The sequence below is a fragment of the Erithacus rubecula genome (genome assembly GCF_903797595.1).
Source record: "Erithacus rubecula genome assembly, chromosome: 3".
NCBI lineage: Eukaryota > Metazoa > Chordata > Aves > Passeriformes > Muscicapidae > Erithacus > Erithacus rubecula.
This window is the reverse complement of record NC_136689.1, coordinates 1,803,095-1,822,539: the sequence shown is the minus strand read 5'-3', so window position 1 is coordinate 1,822,539 and position 19,445 is coordinate 1,803,095. Positions and strand designations below refer to the sequence as shown.

Sequence of the window (19,445 nt, the reverse complement as noted above, 5' to 3'; positions counted from 1 at the left end):
CCCCAAATTTCCCAAATCTCAGCAGCACGCCCTCTCCAATGGATTATTGCCATTTCCCAAAACCACCAAATCAATTATTCACATTGATTGAGGCTTGGCCAAAGCTGGGGATTCAGCCAGGAGCTCAGAGCTCTCAGCACCCAGCCCAGCTGAGAGCTGGGTGCAGGTCAGGATGGATTTTGGGAGCTCTGAAGGATACACACCAAAGTTCTGCAATTCTGCCTTTGCATGCCCCAAAACCCCATCAAGCTCCAAGCCAAGTTTTGCTGCACGTTGTCAGATATGTACAAGCCTTAACCAGGCTCCTTCTCTGCCCTGCTCTGGGATAGGGGAGATGGGACTGAGATATGCCTGTAATTTCCATACATTATTACTGGATGTCCCTGATAATGGATAATAACGTGCTGAGGATCAGCCCAGCACAGGAAAACTCTCCCTGCTCCCAGGCTTCATCTCAAACCTCTGCCCAAGCCCAGAAAATGAACAGAAATGGGATTTAAGGGTAAACACAAAGCAAACACAGCACTTTGCTGGCCCAGAATCAAAGGGTGAAGCAACTGGAAGGATCAAGACCTAAAGGAGCTCGGAGTCTTAAGCCATGAGACAAAGGAATTGCTCCAAAGCAGCTTTTCCTGGCCCAGAATCAAGGTGTGAAGCAATTTTGTTGGTTCCTGAAGGATCTCAGAGTCCGAGACACGAGACAAATAAGTTGTCCCAAAGTTTGTCACAGTCAAAGGAAGATTTTCTGTGACTTCCAACTGTCTTTGGAGCAGAAGCCAAAGCTCAGAAGAGGGTTGTGTGACCTACCTGTCTATACACACACACACAGGCACATGTATTAGATATGTACTTAACTAGATATTAGATATGTATTTGTGTTTAGATATTAGATATGTATTTAACTAGATATTAGATATGTATTTGGATATTAGATATGTATTTAACTAGATATTAGATATGTATTTAACTACCTGCCTTCAATATTTCTTCTGCTCAAAGAACCCTCACAGAAGGGGCTCATTGGACTTTTCCAGGACACATCATTGGGAGCTGCCAGCATCAATCCAGCAGGGAACTGGGAGACACCCAGATGTGACTGGGAACCACCAAAGCACTGGAGTCCTTCATTCTTCTCTTCATCCCTTCCTCAGCCACACAAAACTATGGGGAGAACCCTGGGATGGCCCATTCCTCTCATTAATCACAGCTCAGATTGAGAAGAGGGAAGGAAGAAGGAAGAAGGAAGAAGGAAGAAGGAAGAAGGAAGAAGGAAGAAGGAAGAAGGAAGAAGGAAGAAGGAAGAAGGAAGAAGGAAGAAGGAAGAAGGAAGAAGGAAGAAGGAAGAAGGAAGAAGGAAGAAGGAAGAAGGAAGAAGGAAGAAGGAAGAAGGAAGAAGGAAGAAAGGAAGAAGGAAGAAGGAAGAAGGAAGAAGGAAGAAGGAAGAAGGAAGAAGGAAGAAGGAAGAAGGAAGAAGGAAGAAGGAAAGGAAAGGAAAGGAAAGGAAAGGAAAGGAAAGGAAAGGAAAGGAAAGGAAAGGAAAGGAAAGGAAAGGAAAGGAAAGGAAAGGAAAGGAAAGGAAAGGAAAGGAAAGGAAAGGAAAGGAAAGGAAAAAGGAAGGAGAAAAGGAAGGAGAAACCCTTTGATTTAAATGAAATGTGAGAGGGAAGTTCTTTACTCAGAGGGTTTCTATGAAACCAATGCTGATAGAAGAAAACAGAAATCAGAACCAGGAGTTCTGTGGGCAATGAACTGGTGAGCACTGACTCTTCTGTCTGGATTTGGGATGTCCAGGGTACATGGATGCTCACACACACATGTTCACACCCTTCAGCCCCTGGGAGGACCCTGCTCACATTTCTACCCCATTTAACTGCCCTTTCTGGTGAGATTTGGTGGATATTTAACATTTTCAGAACCTCTGGCAAATGAAGCTCGTGGGGCCAAGAGGTTGAAATGTCATTATGGGAACAAACAGGCATCAGGGTTGCTTAAGCCTTGGATCATGCAGAAACTAGTTCTGAGAGATGGATTAGAGCAGCAGTGGGTCTGAGAGCCCTTCATGAGCCCCTCCTTGCCCCCAGCCTGGGCTCCCCTCTGGGACATCAGTCCCTTTGCCCAGGTCTGCATAAAAACACCTTGGAAAAGTTTGAATTTCACAGGAAAAAAAGGGTTAACATGGCTGAAAATGACACAAATTACACCTGAGATGTCTCTGTCTATTCTTTCCTAAGATTAATAATAAAGTCTCACTCAGCACAGTAATGCCCAAGGCAAAGTTCATGCCTAACTTAACACCCAGACAGATTTAATAGCAAAACCTGTGTAGAGACCTGAAGTTTAGTCAGTTTAGAGTTCACATCACTTCCCTCACTCTACCATTATATTGATGCCACTGTATTCTTCTGGAATCAAAGAAAACCCTGAGCACCTCTCCTGGCATCTCTGAGATCAAGGAAATTTAAGATAAACCCAGCTCTTCCTCATTCAGAGTAACAGAAACAGTCTGGGAATTCGAGGAGCAGACAGCACAAGCACATGAATAAATCTGTGCAGATCTTATCAGCAAGGTCAGCAGAACCATGAAAACTTGAAGCTCAGCAGGAGTTGGTGAGGGATTTCAGGATCAGAATCATGGTTGGTTTTGAGGGTGGTCTCTGCCAAGGTGCCTCCACTACTGGTTACAAAAAATCAGCCCAAATGACTGAATTTTCAACAAATGGTGCCTTTGCAAAACACTTTTCTTGAATCAGCCTCTGCACTGAAACACCACAGAACCCCAAAAACGAGAGAATTCTGCAGAAACACAAATTTCTTGTCCATGGGAAGCAAGGGCAGGATGAGCATGAGGATTTGGGTATGATGGAATTAAACCATCTGACCCAGCCTTGCTCATGCAGGAGCCAGGCTCCCAACTGGACAAATCAGAGAGATCCTTTCCTCCCCACATGGACTCTGATAGGGCTGGTGAGTCACAGCCAGGAAGAGCCAGCCCTCATTCCCTCATTCCTGGACTGCCCAGGGAGCTGGGGTGACTCCCTGGGATGGGATGTGCAGCTCTGAGGTGGAGGGTGCTGTGACCAGCACAGAGAGAACATCCCTCAGCTCCTCACTCGTGCTCCCTGCCATGCTGACACACATATCCAGCTGCCCTGGCTCTTAGCCTCACCCAAAAATTGTTGTTTTCTGTTTTTTTAAACAGTGAGTCAAGGTAAGTCTGGCCCAGCTTCTCCCCCTGGCTCTGCTCAGTGACCCCACACCATCCCTTGGAATGGGATGTGGGCAGCTGCCCCTGCCAGAGCCTGTAGGAAACTCTCATTTTCCACCTTTCTGATTCTCTTCTATTTGTTTAGGCTTGTGAAGGGCAGAGAGGAAATATGGCCAGAGGTCCCATGTCCCAAGGATGTGCTTTATCTCCTGAATTACCTGGTCCCCTGGTTAATCACAAAATCTGCAGCTCATAAGGTAGTCAAGGTTTTTCTGGTACCAGAGCTTGCCAAAATGGGCCCTTGTACGCCAGAATTCAACAAGAGCCTGGTTTCCCCCATTTCTGGAGCCTGTCTGCAGCACAGAATTCCTCGTTTTATTCTGAGTCCCAGTGTCTGGGGCAGCAGGAGCCACCACCACCCTCACTGCTGCTGGCAGACACCACCGAGGTATCCATGGCTGTAAATTTAAACCAGTCTATACAAACCCTGAATTAGTTTCTGTGTTAGAATTTGGAGACTCTTTTGGCCAGCAGGAGAGTTTACAGCTGTGCTGGAAACACCTGCTGGGCTGAGCTTGACCCTTTCATTGCCCAGGAAACTCCCCTTTGAGTCAGCAGGACGAATGGACTGGCTGCTCCCTGGCATCACAGACTTGCCTGTGGGCAACTCACCGAGGCTTTCAGTGGCCACCGAATTAGCATTGCCCTGTCTGATCCCCAATCTGCTGCTAATGTGCCTTATCTGTTCTCTTTCAACTTGTTTGCCCCATCTGTCTGGGCCATGTTCTCTCCCAGGCAAAACCCACCGTGCCCTCAGCCCTCTGTTGCAAGGGACTTTGAGGTTTTGCAATCAATCCACTAATATCCATGAGCCATCCTGCTAGGAAAAAAAGCAGTGATGCAGTGAGCTCCTTCCTTCTGCAGATGATATTCCTGTCAGCAATGACTCAGGGTTAACTGGCTGCTTCTATCCATGGCTTCTTCAGAATTCTGATTTAGGAAGATTTAATCCAGCCTGGAGCACGTGAGGATGGATGAGGTGATTTCTGGATTTAATAATGGTGGTGGAAGTGGTTATGCCTAATTTTGCAGTGGGATGGATCTCAGCTAAGCCAAGGTGTTTGAGAGTTAGACAGCTAAATCTGTGCTGCTCTCTCTGCAGCATGTGAGAGGAAATAAGCACTCCAAAAAAAGCAACAGAGCTAATCCACTTCTCCTCACACTCACAACGAGCTGAGGGTATTCATGGGCCAGTCACTGCCACCCACTGACGAGGGGCAGCTCAATAAAATCAGCTAATTGATCACACTGCAGCAATGCCATCAATAAGTCTGAGGCATAAAGCACAAATTGTGCCAAAGTAGCTCCACACTTCCCTCCTGCCCTTCCCCAAGCCCAGCCCTGCTAATGCTGAGAAGATCTCAGGGCTGGGATTGGGCAGCCAGCTCCTTTCCCTACTGATTTAAAAAATCAGCAGAAGTTGTTCCAGCCGGCTGGGAAAGGGAATAGTCTGGGCTGAGCTTCCCAGCTCCTGAATCCTTGGCTGTAGGAAAATAATAGAATATATAAAAAGGGAGGATGAACCACCTGGGATAGTGGGAGGGCTCCAAAGTCCCTTCCAATCCAAACCATTCTGGGATGCTATGATCCACAGAAGGATTCTTCAGGATGGCTCCTCACCATCCCAAATCCATGGGACCAATGTGGAACCCAGATCTCCTGCTCTGGATCACTAATGCCACTTATTCCACACCAAATTCATCTCCATGGCTGTTCAGAAATTGAAACTTCACAAGAATTCCCTTCAAATGCCCCCCTGAGATATGAGATTTTTGCTCAATTCTTCTGCACTTGTGGAAAGCAAAACCAGCACTTTAATGAAGAGTTTTTTAAAGGTATTTTGGTCACTACAAATTCACATTGAAGGGTCCTCCAATGTGAACATCCTCTTTCAGCACTCCACATGTCTATGTGGATGATAAGATGTCCAAATGCTCCTAACTTTTAGGAGTGTTTCAAAGCCAACCCTGACCTGTCTAAAGGGAGATATCTTTGTCCCAGTCATCCAGGATCCTCTACCAGGCAATGATTTGGGAAACTGGGATGGGATTCACCTCATCCCAAAGTAAATGTCTGACAGATGTCAGATGAGCTGTACCTCATCTCTCACCACCAACTCCTAATGAAGCTTCACTGTAAAATATTCAGGAAGATTGTCCCTCCAGGAGGGATAAAAACCAATCACAAATCTCCCAAAAACCAGCATGAACCAGATTTCTGTGTCTCTGGAGAAGCTGTGGGTCTCCCAGTAAATTCTGCAAACCTTATCTGATGCCCACTGGTATTTCCCTGAACTTCACTGGGTTGTGGATGGACTCCTACCTGTCCAGACTGTCCCGTTTCCTCCCAGCTCCAGCAGGCTCAGAAAAAAAAAAAGGTGAATTCTCCCTTCTCCCAGCCTGCTGAGGATTTAGAGCTGTTTTCTGTTATTCCACACAACCCTGTCTAGCAACAGGCTCCATTGTTGATCTGGTGGGGGCAGAGGGACAGACTGAAAGGAAAGTTTGGCAACTGTTCAAGGAGCCTCATTGCAGCTTCCCAGCCCTCTGGAAATGTCTCTATTAGACAAGGTGCACCCCTCTGAAAGCCCAGAGCAGTTTGGATGTGTCAGGCAGGCTCAGCTGCAGCAGAGCTGGGCTCTGCCTTCCCTCCCTGCTCCATCCCATGGTGGGAATTCTGCTGGGTGATGCTGACTTATCTGCAAAGATGGGTGTGCAAAGCTGAAACTGCATCTTCCAGCAGAAATGTAGAGGAAATGCAAATCTGGGAAGTGAAATTGAGAGGCATGGACTGGGAAAAGGAGGAAAAAAGGGAAAAGGGGGGGAAAAAGGGAAAAGGGGGAAAAGGGGAAAAAAAGGAAAAGGGGAAAAAAAGGAAAAGGGGAAAAAAAGGGGAAAGGGGGAAAAAAGGGGAAAATGAAAAAAGGGAAAAGGGGAAAAAAGGGAAAAGGGGAAAGGGTTTGATTTTTAGAAAAAGCAAAGCAAAGTCAGGAGAACTCCTGAAATGCAGAAACATCTGTGGCTGTGTCCCCAAGACAACTGCCAGGACAGGGCCACAGAGAAACCACTTCAAAACTCTCTTTAAAAAGTTTTAAGATAAAGTTCTATGACAATCTTGAGGTAATGACTTGTGGGTGGGACTGGGGGGTGGTGGGAGGCTCTGGATGTGTCTCAGAGCACGAGGAAGATGCTTCTGTTCTGGATTAAAGGCAGGATGCAATGTCTTACAGAGCTGAGACAGGACAAAACAGGAATTTCCAGAGGACAGGGATGCTCTAGAGGTTTTTAGTACCAGCCTGGATGTCATGAATGTCCCTGCACCTATTCCAATACACCAAAGAGCACTAAAGAGATGATAAAATACAGGGGAATGATGGATTAAAAGTCCATGACGTGATTTGACCCGTGTGCAACAGGAAATGTGGATTTTTACCACTAGGAAAGAGGCAAATGTGCAAAGACTTTTGTTTTGGATGATGTTGGTGGGCACAGAGGATTCCAGCAGCTCCATGAAAATCCTGAGAAAGGAATTGCAGCAGAAGGAAGGGCCCAGTTCTCCTCAAAGAAAGGAGCCAAGAGCCCCTGGCTTGGATGGAGATGTGGAAATTGCAGATGTGTGATGGGTCAAGTGAATTCCACCTGAGGCTCTGCCCAGTTCCTGCAGGACATGGAGTGATGCTGAGGGGCTCTGGGATTGTCCCAGCTGGTCTCCAGCCAAAGAGGAGCAGGTCACAGTGACAGTGCACAATCCCTGCCAGGTGAGGCTGACCAGGTGTCCCCAAACACCTTGACCTGGCATGGGCTCCTGATGGGAACCCTGGCATCTCCATTTGTGGGCTGGATGCCATTCCAGGGAGGCACCTTTGAACTGGGAGCACTGGGAATGGGGCCTGAAAAACAGGAAAGCTCCCAAACCTGTGGTGAAGCCCAGGAAATGTGAAGGTCTGCCATGCCTCTGAGCCTTCTCCAGCACACTTTGAGCCTGCAGAATCCCATGGGAGAGGAGAAATGACCATCCCAGAGCCCTGGAATACCCTGCAAGGTCAGGATGTGAGGAGGGAACCAGCCCAGTCTCTGGTGTGACTTTGCTGGTGAAGCCTGAGAGTGCAAAGGTGCAGCAGGAGAAAAGAATTTCACACCAAGAGCATGAAGGAATATCCACCTTGGGAAAGAGCAACAGCATCCCTGTAATAATTATCACAGAAGAGTTCCTGAGTGGTTTGACACCAGGACAGAAGCTGTGCTGAGGAGGAGACCAAAGGCACCTTGAACTCCTTTGATGGCCCAGTCTCTACAAATGCAAAGCTCCCTCTGGGCAGCAGCAGCACCCAGATGGGAAGGGGGCTGTGAATATGCAGGTGACAAACCAGGAAGAGGGACAAACAACACCTTTGTGATGCAGAGCTGCTCTCCCCTGGCTCCCAGGCTGCTCTCAAAAGCTGTGCCCTATGTTAGGAGCTCAGAGCAAGGCAGTTAATGCATCAGCTCTCCCTCCCTCCCTTGGCTTTTTTGGCAGTTCTGGTGGAATTTGGAGTGAACTTATGAACTGATGGATTTTTACAAGTTGTGAACAACAGGATTTGAAACAAATCCTGCCTCTTTTAAAGAGACAACAGGGGGAAAGAACATCGTGAGTGGCACAGGGTAGATGGAAACAGTTGGCATGGAAAGTTTCAGGAGTGCAAGATCCAGCAAAGCCCTGATGGATAGCCCATGGCAAAGCTCCTCCAGTTCCAGGGTTAAACCCCACTGATCTACCCTGGCTCTGGGTGGTGACAGCAAAGCAGAGATGGGTTTGGAGAGAGCTGGGGACAGCCTTGGACAAGCCCTGTGTGCCCTGGCCAGTGCTTCTCCCAAATTCCAGTGGGTTTAATTCCACCCCAGTGCCAGCCACCACCTGGCTGGGCAGAAATCACCAGGATTTCCACACCAGAACTCTTCAGAGCCTTCTCCATCCCAGCTGTGCCCTCCAGATCTTCCTCATCCTCCTCCCATCCCCACAGGGGCTCCTCTGCTCTGGGTGGGATGGGCTGGCAGGACCAGGAGCAGCTGGGACAGCTCAGTGGTTCTGCCCCAAAAGAGCATCCTCATTCTGTGCCCACAGGATTCCTCCCAGCCCTTGGCATTAAGCCCCATTTAACCCTTTGAAACCCGAGTTTCAACCCAAAAACCTTGAGCAAGGGCAGAGCCCAGGTGCTGCTCCCAGTGGGATTCTCCTGCACAAAGGAAAAATGTTTGTTCCCCATGAGGTTTGATGTGGAATAATCTCCTTTTTCCTGCTGCTTTGAGCCCAAGCTGGGCACCAGCAATGCAGGAATTGGTGCAGGGACTGGAGCAGCAGGGAGGAAGAGGGATGGGAGCAGGAAAGGGATCCTGCAGATTTGGGAGGGACTCAGCTTCATTTCCCCTTCTGCAATCACCAATCCTTGGCTTTCTATTCTAGGAGGCACCACAGTAAAAAACAAACTCCTCCAACCTGAATCTTTTAAAAGGAATGGCCAAAAAGTGTTTTTTGGCTGACAGAAAGCAATGCAATCCCCACCCCTCACTGCAGGACTAGGTGAGATTTAAAAGATTCCTTCCAACCCAGACTATTCCAAGTGCTCCAAACTTTTCCAGTGAGAATTCTCAGAGGTGTTCAAATGTCTGCAAAGGGCAGGTTTCACCTCCAGGGTTACCTGGAAACAGCTGGGGAGCAAAAGGATTCACTTTTCTTTATCTTAGTTAGGAAAGGCTTTTTATTGCTAATGCTTTGAATATCAAGTTGCTGGTTTTTAGGTTAATTTATCTAATAAAGTCCTCTTAAAATGGAAAGAAAAAATTAATTAATATGTAGCAGAACAACACATTTTGATAAAATGAGTCTGAAAGCTGAGCAGATGAGGGATTTGGGATTTTCTTTAGCACACACTGGGCTCTCTGGGAGAGTCCCAGCCCTCCCCGTGTTTCAAACAGGGACTTCTTGCTAAAACCTTGCAAAATTTTCAGTTCCTGCTGAGAAAAAAACCTCTTGGTGTGATCTCACCACAACTGGGCTATGCCAGGAGCAACACAAACACCATCAGAGTTTGTTTCTTCAGTCCCACCAAGAAGATGGAGAAGGGAAATGATTTCCCTTCCCCTTTGAACACAGCATCCTCTGCACAGAACAGAAAAAAACTGGTTTTTACCACTTAGATCTACACAGAAAAATCCAATGACCCTTTTCCCTCTACTCCACTGCTGCAAAGCACCCAGGCCAAACCCAGACTGGGGGAGAGCTGGAGACTGGGATTGGCCTAAACCACATTCTGGGATTGTTCTCTGCCTGGAAAAACAGGGCTGGGGCAGATACTGCTGGAATATGGACACAGGGACAAAACAAACAATTCCAAGGCTTGGGACAAGGGTGGGAGAGGGAGGGATGGATGGAGGGATGGATGGAGGGATGGATGGAGGGATGGATGATGGAGGGTTGGATGGATGGAGGGTTGGATGGATGGATGCAGAACAACTGCACTGCTGGATTTGAACATCTCAGCACAGCCTGCTGCAGGAGGGGAGGAGATGAAGATGAATTCCAGCACCTCACCCCAGCCAATCAAGGAGAGAGGTGGGGAGATGCAATTCATACTTCTGAGCTCTAGAGATTGCTTCAGGAGCCCTGGTGCCAGCTCAGACTGTCCCTCAGGTGACCTCCCAGGGCTCTGCCTCCCTCCTGGCTAGGGAGGGATGGTCACCCCTCTCTGTGCCAGAGCAGCCTTTGCTTTCCTGAGCCTGCCAGGGCTCAGTTTGGTTCTGCAACAGACAAGGACTGGGTTCCCATGGATCTCAGTCACATTAAAATGGGAGCTGCTCCACCCACATTGAAGGGAACAGATCCCAGAAAAGAGCAGAGAGCACAAGGCAGGAGCTCATCCCTGCACAGAGGCCACAGAGCAGGGCCAGGCTCAGGTGTTGCACCTGAGCATTGCTGGGCTGATGTCACCAAGGCTGGCAGGGCTCCCTCAAAATCACATTCCCTGAATTGCAAAAAACGCAGATGGAAAGAGCTGTTGGATGCCTTTCCCCAGCTCCCCAGAAAGGGGAACCTGCAGCTGCATCCTGCATGAAGTGAGGAAATGATGGAGCTGCTGTGGCCAGTGCTGGGTGTGAGAGCAAAGCTGAGCCACAGGCAGGAAAATACCTGCACACACATCCCCACATCCTTCACAGCCCCTCCTCTCCTGGCACCTCCAGGAACGCTGCTCACTCTGGTATTTCCCACTTTTTCAGGGGGCTGACCCCATCCCTTCCCTCTCTGGGTGTGACACAGGAGCTGTGAGAGCACCAAGGGCACAGGAGCCCCAGCACAGGGGAAGGGACAGACCTTGCTCCTCTTCCCATCCCTCTCCAGGCACAGCATTAACACACACACATCCCAAAGCTGCCTCACACCCAGCAAAAGTGATGCCAGTTAGTTTTTCCTACAGCAAAGGGTCTCCCTGTGCTTCCAGTTCAGCCCAGAGAGCCTCTCCTGGGACCATCTCCCCCAGGAACAACACCCTGGGCTGCACAAGATTAACATTCCCATCATGGAAGCTCTGTGTTAATTTTTTTTTTGCCCTCCTGAATAATTTCTGTCCACTGACTGTGTTCAGACCAAGTCAGGCCACTTAGCACAGATTAGAAAATAAAATAAATAAAATTAAAGCCTTCTTTCCCATTCCATGTGGAGTTGGTGGTCAAGGCAGTGCAAGTCAGATGGAAAAAGTTTAAACTCTGTCCATGCTGCTCCTGTGACTCCCCAAACACCCCCAGCACAGGGAACAGGTTACATTTAATCCTCCCTACCCATGAATTTTGTTTTGGAACTCCCTCAGCCTTCCTTCCCTCATTCCAATCTCTCATTTATTATAATATATATATATTTAAACAAAAAATGAACAGCACTAACATTAAAAAAAAAGAGAGAAGCAAAACCTGAAAACTCTCTGATTTTTGCTGTTAATCTGGCCCCTGGGTGTGGAAGTTGCTGCTCCTGGAGAAGATCTCTTAGGATTCCTGTGGCACTATAAACCCCACCAGCACATCCCTAAAACTTGGCTGATCAACCCCAGTGGGAACCAGCCCCTCTCCTCTGATTATTTTTACACCATTCTTTCCAGAGCCTCTTTTATCCCAGTCTGTAAATTCATTTTTTGCTGGTTTTAAGGAACTCTCAGAGCCTCCCCTCCCCACCAGCATCATCAGGGATGCAGCGTGGGAGCATCTCTGCTCCAAGGGATCCTTTCTCTCTCCCTCCACTGAACTTTTCCCAAAGCTCCCAGGAATGTGGGAATCTGCTTGGTCTGATTTAAACAGGTGCCCTGAGCCATGGTGGGAGCAGATTTTTAACAGCTCAGCCAAAAAAGAAGCAGGGAGAGGCAGACAGAACTTACAGCAACACTTGATCCCCTTGATAAATTCACATTCCCCATAATTTTGGGACAACAATTAACCAAAACCTGCAGGAAAAGAAAATTTCCTAGTCCCTGCTTTTTGCATGGATTTTCTCAAAGTGCAAATATTCACAGCCCTGTGTGCTTTAGGATGAGAAGATGCTTTAATTAGAAACCATTAGTGGGGAGGGGGGCACAATTTGGGGGTGGTAAATGAAAGATTTTCTGCTCAAAACAACCAAATCACCATGAGCTGATAGAGGGGAGGCTTTAAACAGAGATGGTTGGGATGGGATGTTCACTGCCTGCATGACCAGACTGAAAAATTCTAAACTCTAAAAAGTTCTCTCTCCCCCCAAAAAAAACCCCAAAAGTCAAACAACAACACAACAAAATAAAATTACAGGAGAAAATTAAATTAAAATCAAATAAAGCAGCACGATTTGCTAAATTTGAGGATGGACTGGGAGAAAAGGAACTTTTCTGCTGTTTTTGGGATGTGCATCCTGGGGACCCCATTCCCAAATTCCCACGGCTGCTCCTCATCCCCAGCCATAGGGGTGACCATGGGTTTGTATCTGGCTTGGGGGTAAATAAAGAAAGAGGGGAAGGTTGGGGTGAATAAAAAAGGGAAGGTTGGGGTGAATAAAGAGGGGAAGGTTGGGGTGAATAAAGGGAAAAGTTGGGGTGAATAAAAAAGGGAAAAGTTGGGGTGAATAAGGAGGGGAAGGGATGAGGGGGAATTTCGGCAGCCAGTGCAGATCTCCCGGCCTCTCCCGCGACTCCCCCACCCCAAGCAAAGCCTCCTTTGCATTTCCATGGCCTGAGGGGGGTTTCTCCTTGCGAAAGCAAAGTCTGAGACCGCTGCTCGGCACCGGGCAAGGACGGGGGAAAAAGCCACCCCCAAATCGCGGAGTGTCGCTGCTGCTGCCCCCGCACACACCTGATGGGAAGGGACCTCCTGCCCCTCTTCCCAGCTCCTTTTTCCCGGATTTTCCCCCCTTTTCCCGCAGCTCCGGGGACAGAGGGGACAGGGAGGGACAGGGGGGACCGGACCGCGCTCCCCTCGCCGGGTGACAAGCGAATATTTATGTCGGTATTAGAGGAATGCGTTCCCTTCTCCAATCAGGAATGCGAGCAGAGTTTCTAATTATAAGTTAGATGGTGGCTGGGAATAAAAGATTGCTTTTTAATGACTCCCGTCCAGGTGCTCTCGCTGCCTGTCTTCCCAAGAACACATTTGCATTTTATTGCTTTTTTTTTTTTTTTTTTTTCGCTTTTTTTCTTTCTTTCTTTTCTTTCTTTTTTTTTTTTTTTTTTTTTTTTTTTTTTTCCTCCCATCCCAACGAATTCCCTGCTTTCAGACATACCTGAAATAGTTGGAGAGGCTGCTGCCTTCACCACCCTCACCTCGGCACCGCCGGACAGGGGGGGACCGCGGATCCCGCACCCGCGGCGGGGGCAGCGCGGATTAAAAAAAAAATTAATTAGCGGCACGGGGATGATGATGACGATGATGATGGCTATTTTTTTGGGGAGGGGGGTGCTCGGGAGCTGCTCCCCCCCCGGCTCATCCCGCGGAGCCTCCCTGCGCTAGGGCTTCCCCGAGCCCAATTAGCTCCGCGGGGTAATTAGAGCAGATCGTGCAGTTACATGCCTTGCCCAGCACCATTTGCTTTTCGTGGGGGAGCGCTGAGCGAGGAAAAGGCTCTTAAAGGTACAAAGCGAGGAAAAAAGGGGGGGAAAAAGCCGCGAGCCCCCCTCCCCACCCCCCCAAAAAAAATAAAATTGCCGCATCCCAAAAAAGAGCCGCGCCGGGAGCATCTCCCCAAATCCCATCCCCGCTCCGATCCCCGCAGCCTGCACCTCCTTCCTCTTTCTTCCCCTTTCGCTCCCTTATTTTTATTATAATTTTTTTTCTAATTTACCCCTCAATATTCCTTAAAGTGAAAGCGGGGCAAAAAAAAAAAAAAAAAAAAAAATCACCCAAAAGTTTTTCCTCCGTTCCCCCCCTTCCTTCCACCTGACTAGCTCGAAATCACCTTGAAATGCTCATGTCAACTTGTATCATTATCTCTTTAATTCAGGCAGCGCCTTTTGTTCTTCACAGGAGAGGATCAAAGCACTCAGAAAAAAAAAAAAAAATAACTTTCCGATCGCTCCCTCTCGCTCTCTCTCTTTTACAGTAGGAGAAGGAGAGATCAGGTATAACCCAGTCAAAATAAACAAAGTGAATGCATAAATAAAAGAGGTGAAATGCAGGTTCTAAGAACTTGCTGGCGCTGGAACAATCCCACCTCTTTAGCTGAGTGGCAACGAAAGGAGAATTTCAAGTCATCTTAAGCGTAGGGGTTGCAGAGAAAACAGAGGAGGGGAAAAATAAATGAAAATGAGCGAAAAAAAAAAAAAAAAAAAAAAAAAAAGAAGAATAAAACTTACCACCAGATTGGGTAACTTGACAGAGCCTGACTCAACCCACAAAGAAACAGGAAATATCCAAAAGAGGCCATTGATGAAAAGTTGTCTTTCTTTTTTTTTTTTTTTTAACCAGAGTTGCCAAAAACCTTCCTTTCTTCTGAGGCAGGATGATTATTTTAATAATAATAATAATAACAATAATTTAAAAGGAGAAAAAAAAAAAAAAGTCAAATGAAGTGAACTCAACCCGACCAGGTAAATCCTCTCTTGCTTCCTCTACTACTCTCAAGGAAAAAAAAAATCTCAGAGAGGTAAAAAACTCTTCTCTCAGCCAAGACACTGAAGGCAAATATTAAAAAAAAAAAAAAAAAAAAAAGAAAAAAAAAAAGTTTGAAGTAGCTCTCTTAAAAAGGACCCAATCAGCACTTATTGCCAAAGGGAGAATTCTGATGCTTTGGCTTGTTCTGTCAATCAGGAGCGTGAAGTCAGGAATGAGCTAATTGCGAGGAGATAGTGTTTTAATACTCATTAGGGGGCACGTTGGCCCACAAGCCAAGGGATAAAATGTAGTTTTAAAAAGGGGAAGGAAGATTTAGGGGGTTTAAATAGACAGGGGGGACCCCTGTGGATTTGGGTAGCTATAACAACCTGCCCGGATTTCACTCCCTGGGTCGAAGCTACTAAAATGCAAAAAAAAAAAAAAAAAAAGAAAAAAAAAAAAAAAAAAAAAAAAAAAAAAGGAAAAAAATGTGAAAGTTTTTTTCTTCTTCTTCTTCTTCTTTTAAAAATTATTATTTTCTCAGTTTTCTCCTTCTTGCCATTCTGTCTTCTTCTCAAAGCCCCATTTCCTCACGGGCACGGTTGGGATGCATTTGAACCAACTTTCTAGAAACTTTCGGTTGGTCTCTTTTTGGGGGGGGGGCTTTTTTTCCTCCTTTTTTCATGACAAAAAAAAAAGGATTTCTAAGCAGGCACCCCCCAGGCACGCACCCCCTTCCCCACCAGTCCCAGCAGCCGCAGATCCAAGAGCTCCACTGAAGACATCTGCTAAAAAATCGACTTCTTCCATGCAAATCTCCCAAAGGCTCCTTCAGATCATCCCAATTTCCAGGAATCCCAGCCCCGGACATTGGGAAGGAGCTGCTGCAAACGACTTCATCCACCAGATCCACCCCACAGGGCACCAGTAATTGAGCTCTTTTTTAATTTCTCTCTCTACATATTGTCCCAATTTCTCTCTTTTCAGTGCCGGTGGTGGGGGGTGATTTCTGCGCTCCCAAAAAATTCGGATTTTTTTTTTTTTCCCCATAGGATAGAAAGGAGGAAAAAAAAAAAAACAAAAAGGAGAAGAGGGGGGAATCATTATTAATATTATTATAAAGATGTAGCTGCTGGATTCCTGGTCCGTGGTGGGATTTGCTGCTCCTCTGGAACATATTGGTGAAAGCTGGCTGGGGCTGGGAGCAAGTGTCACCCAGAGCTGACAGGCGTCCCCTTCCCTGGCTCATTTGAAAGGGGCTGGAGAGGCGAAAAGAGGGGATGGAGGCACTGCATGAGCGAGGAGATATTTTCTATTTTCTCCCTGGAATAACAACAACGATCCTCTTTTCCATACTTTTTTTTTTTTTTTTTTTTTTTTTTGGTAGCTGCTTGCTGCTCGTTTTTATTTTTTTTTCTGGGTTTTGTCACCTTTTTTAATTTATTATTTTTGAGAAGGATTCAGCGAGCTGGAGGAGATTTTATTTCTTTCTTTGACTCGCTTTTATTTTATCTGTGAATCAGAAAATTTCTGTGGCTCGCAGGGAACAAAGAGAGGTACAATTTTTAATGACTTTGTTGGGGGAAGCCTTGCAACCCCGCATTAACTCAAATCAAAATGCGCTTTCATCCTCATTAACAGCCGCATTTATATTTTCCCTTAGTAGGGAATATTTCTATTTACACACACAGCGCTTTACATGCATATATATAAAGATATGTTTGTGTGGAGCTAGATGGAGAGATATATTCATTCTAGTGAAATTATACTAGAAATGCAGTTCATTCGGGGATATTTAAATCACCGGGAATTTGGCAGGGGTCGGGCCCTGATTATTTTCTCTCGGGTTGGATGACAAGCGATTGCAAATGGGAGCTCTGGCAAGTGCTCCGAGATTTTAATCGCGGGCTCGGGCTGATCCCAGATCCTGCAGAGGGGGAGCGGATGCTCTCCCAGCAAATCCCCGCCGTGTCGATGCCGCAATTACAGCCAGGGTATTAAATCCATCCCCCCTCTCCTCCTTCAGCATCTCCCCCGCCCTCCCCGAGCAGCCCAAGGGGCTGGAGGAGGGAATTTTATTGCATAAGGTGGGATGAGAGGAAAGGAGGAGGGGTGCTGTGTGTGTGTGTGTGAAAAATCATCTTAAGGACTTTCCCTGTGTATTAGAGAAAATCCCATCCAATTATAGCATTACTGGAAAGAACCAAACACCGCGGCTTTCAAAGGAGGGGATTTCTCCGTCTTTTCAAGTGGAATTGCTCACGCTGCAGACGGGAACACACACACTCACACACTCACAGCGCGGCCACGGGGGAGGATGGATGGGGCAGGACACACATCCCCGGCTAATCCCCCTTCCTTTTGTTCTTTAAAACATCTCCCCAAGCCTCTGCCCCTCCCTCCAGGAAGCACCGGGCAACTTTACCTGGAGGTACAAATTCAGCCACTCTCCCTTTTTTTTTTTTTTTTTTTTTTTTTTTTTTCCCCTCTTTGCTGTGCAGCTGCTGCTCGGGGAGGATGGAGATAATCCACTTTGTCAGGGGCACTCACACTCACTCACTGCCAGGATGGGATGGGGAAGCTCCCCTGGCAGGGATGCTGATAAAAGGGTCCTGGGCACTGCAGAGGTTATTCCCAGCCCCAGGAATGCTCCTGGTGATTGGTTATCTATCAGCAATTTTAATTAATATCACTTCTTCTTGGTTAATACCTAATTCATGTTATTCTGAACCTCCAAAGGGCAGGTTTTGAACCTCCAAGGGGCAGGTTTTGAACCTTTGCAGGACATTAAAGTAGGTAAAAAAGCTGCCACAGCCTTAGGGATGCAGGACAGCCCCAAAGTGGCACTGCTGGTGCCCACATCTGCAGGGTTTTCTCCCAAGGGCTGATTTAGGGCCAGGCTGATCCATTTTTTCCCCAGGTATTTTTGTGTGCATGTGGTGATGGGCAGGACCTGGTCCTCAGTGCAGCCTGGCTCTGGCTGCTTCTCCCCCCTGGATTTGCTCATCAATATTTCAGGGAATTTTTGAGGGAAGAAGTTGCCCAGAGAAGCTGTGAGTGCCCCTGGGAAATGTCCAAGGCCAGGCTGGACAGGGTTTGGATGTGGATAATGGGATGGGATGGTCTGTAAGGTCCCTTCCAACCCAAAAATTACAGGATTCTGTAATTCCACAACAACCCTGCTGCAAGAGCAGGAGCTGCACAACCCCAGTGACCCAAGAGGGAGAAGGGGATGAGGACAGGGGTAGGAATGCCTGGTGAAGGCATTGCTGCTTCTGTCCTGCTTACTCACCCTGGTGGCACCTTCAGGGGCCACTTGATTTAGGAAGATGAGCAGGCAGGCAGCACAGGGAGCAGCTGCACTCAGCCAGGCTCAGAAAAGGCACAGGATGAGGGGCCAGCAGGGAGCTTTGGAGGGTCCAGACCTGTCACACTTCCCAAATACCCCCTGAGTCACTGCTGTGCCCTTCTTCCCCATGGAGGAGGCTGCAGGATGGGCAGATCACCCTCAAGCAGAGCCCACCAGGACCAGGAGGGCTCCTTTTGTTTAATTTTAGCAGATGACACCAGAGTGATTAGTCCCTTCCTTTCTTCCAATCTGAATCCACTCTGATAATTTTTCTGCTTCTGTAAATTCCAGCTGGAATTGGCTCTGGCTGGACTGTGGTTGATTTTCCCCACTCACAGTTTGCTCACTCTGTGCCCCACTCAACACTCTCTGCTCTCCAGGGATGTGGGAGAACATCACAGTCTGGTTTTCCTGCTGTGCCCAAACTGGTTCCTTTGGAGCACCAGGAAATCCCCACTGCAACCCACCCTAAAGCCAGCCCTGCTCTGGAGCCCCCAGAGCAAATATATCAAAATATAACTAAACCTCTCCCATCTTATTTATATGAAATTATCTAAATTCCAGGATTCTGCATTCCTGGGTGCTGGGGTGAAGGGTTTGCCATGAGCCTGTTGCCTTGTGCCATTTTTAATCTTCTATTTTTAATGTCCTTTAAGACTGAGATCCATCTCAGCCATGCCACCCCACACCCAGGAGTCACAGCAGCACAAAAAGTGACAATTTGGCCAAAATCCACCTCAGCAGAGTGGGGAGGGAAATGGGCAGCACATGGCTGGTGATGTGGCTGAGTGGCAGAGCTGGTGACCATGTCCCCTCACCAAAATTCATGTCCCCTCACCAAAATTCATATCCCCAGCTGGTCTGGCTCCAGCTGCTGCCCAAAACTGGAGGTTGCTGCCATGCTGGAGAAGAGTTTTTTGTTATTTTTCCAAGGATTCCCCTTTTCCTCCTCTCCCTGTCCAACCCTGCAGGGGTCGGGGGGAACCTGAGCAGCTCCTGCCAGCCCGTGGATGGGCTGAGCTGCTCCTGGAGCTGCATTCCTGAGTCTGGGATCTGCTCTGGACTCATCCCCTGAGATGAGATGAGATGCCCACAGGGCATCACCCCTGCCCTGAAGAGCCACTGATAGCACTGAGCAAATCAGGGGCAAATTTGGGTGTGTTTCTCAGCTCTTCAGGCTTCAAAGAGATGTCCTGAGCTGGGAGGGGACAGCAGACATGAAAGGGAGCAGCAAACCTTTGACAGTGCCCGAAACACCCCTGGCTGTGGCTGGGATGTGCCCAGCTTCTTCCGGCTGTAATTGGAATTTTGGGCTGCTCCTGGATTCCCATTTTTAAATTTCTGTACAGTTGTATTATCTGCTGATCTCAGGGAAATGGAGGATGGCAGAAAGTGTAAAATCCAGCGGTGGAGTGAGCCCAGGAGGGATTGGAGCTGGATGGAGGCAGAGCATCCAGAGGGGCTGCACTGGGATGGAGCAGAGCAGAGCAGATCTACATGGCTGGCGACCCTCAAATTTGGAATTTAAGATACAAACTTAAATATTTCTGCTCCCCCACCCTGAGTGACAAAAATGTGATTTTTGAGGAGGGTTTCCTCTCATGTTCTGTGTGCCTCCAGTTCTCCCACAGTGCTGACTCTTCCATCCCAGGCTCTGACAAACGTCCTGGCCACCAAGGAGCTGCTTGAGGAGGGCAGGAGGTGACAGACACAGGGTGGGGGTGGCTCTGCTCCTGCCTTTGCACCACTCTGGGAT

The 19,445-nt window shown here is 47.7% G+C and overlaps 1 protein-coding gene across 2 annotated transcripts in view; it reads right to left on the bottom strand.

Annotated features, from left to right (window-relative positions):
* Nucleotides 1–14,356, bottom strand: part of WNT3A (Wnt family member 3A) — an 84,898-nt gene extending 70,542 nt beyond the window's left edge. The window contains exon 1 of one of the 2 annotated variants that reach the window (XM_079300516.1): nt 14,103–14,356. In XM_079300516.1, coding sequence (XP_079156642.1) covers nt 14,103–14,173 — 71 coding nt within the window. In that variant the 5' untranslated portion in view covers nt 14,174–14,356. Of the gene's footprint in view, nt 1–13,033; nt 13,142–14,102 lie in introns of those variants that run through there. The other variant, XM_079300517.1, reaches the window with a different exon arrangement.
* Nucleotides 14,357–19,445: the final 5,089 nt, after the last annotated feature.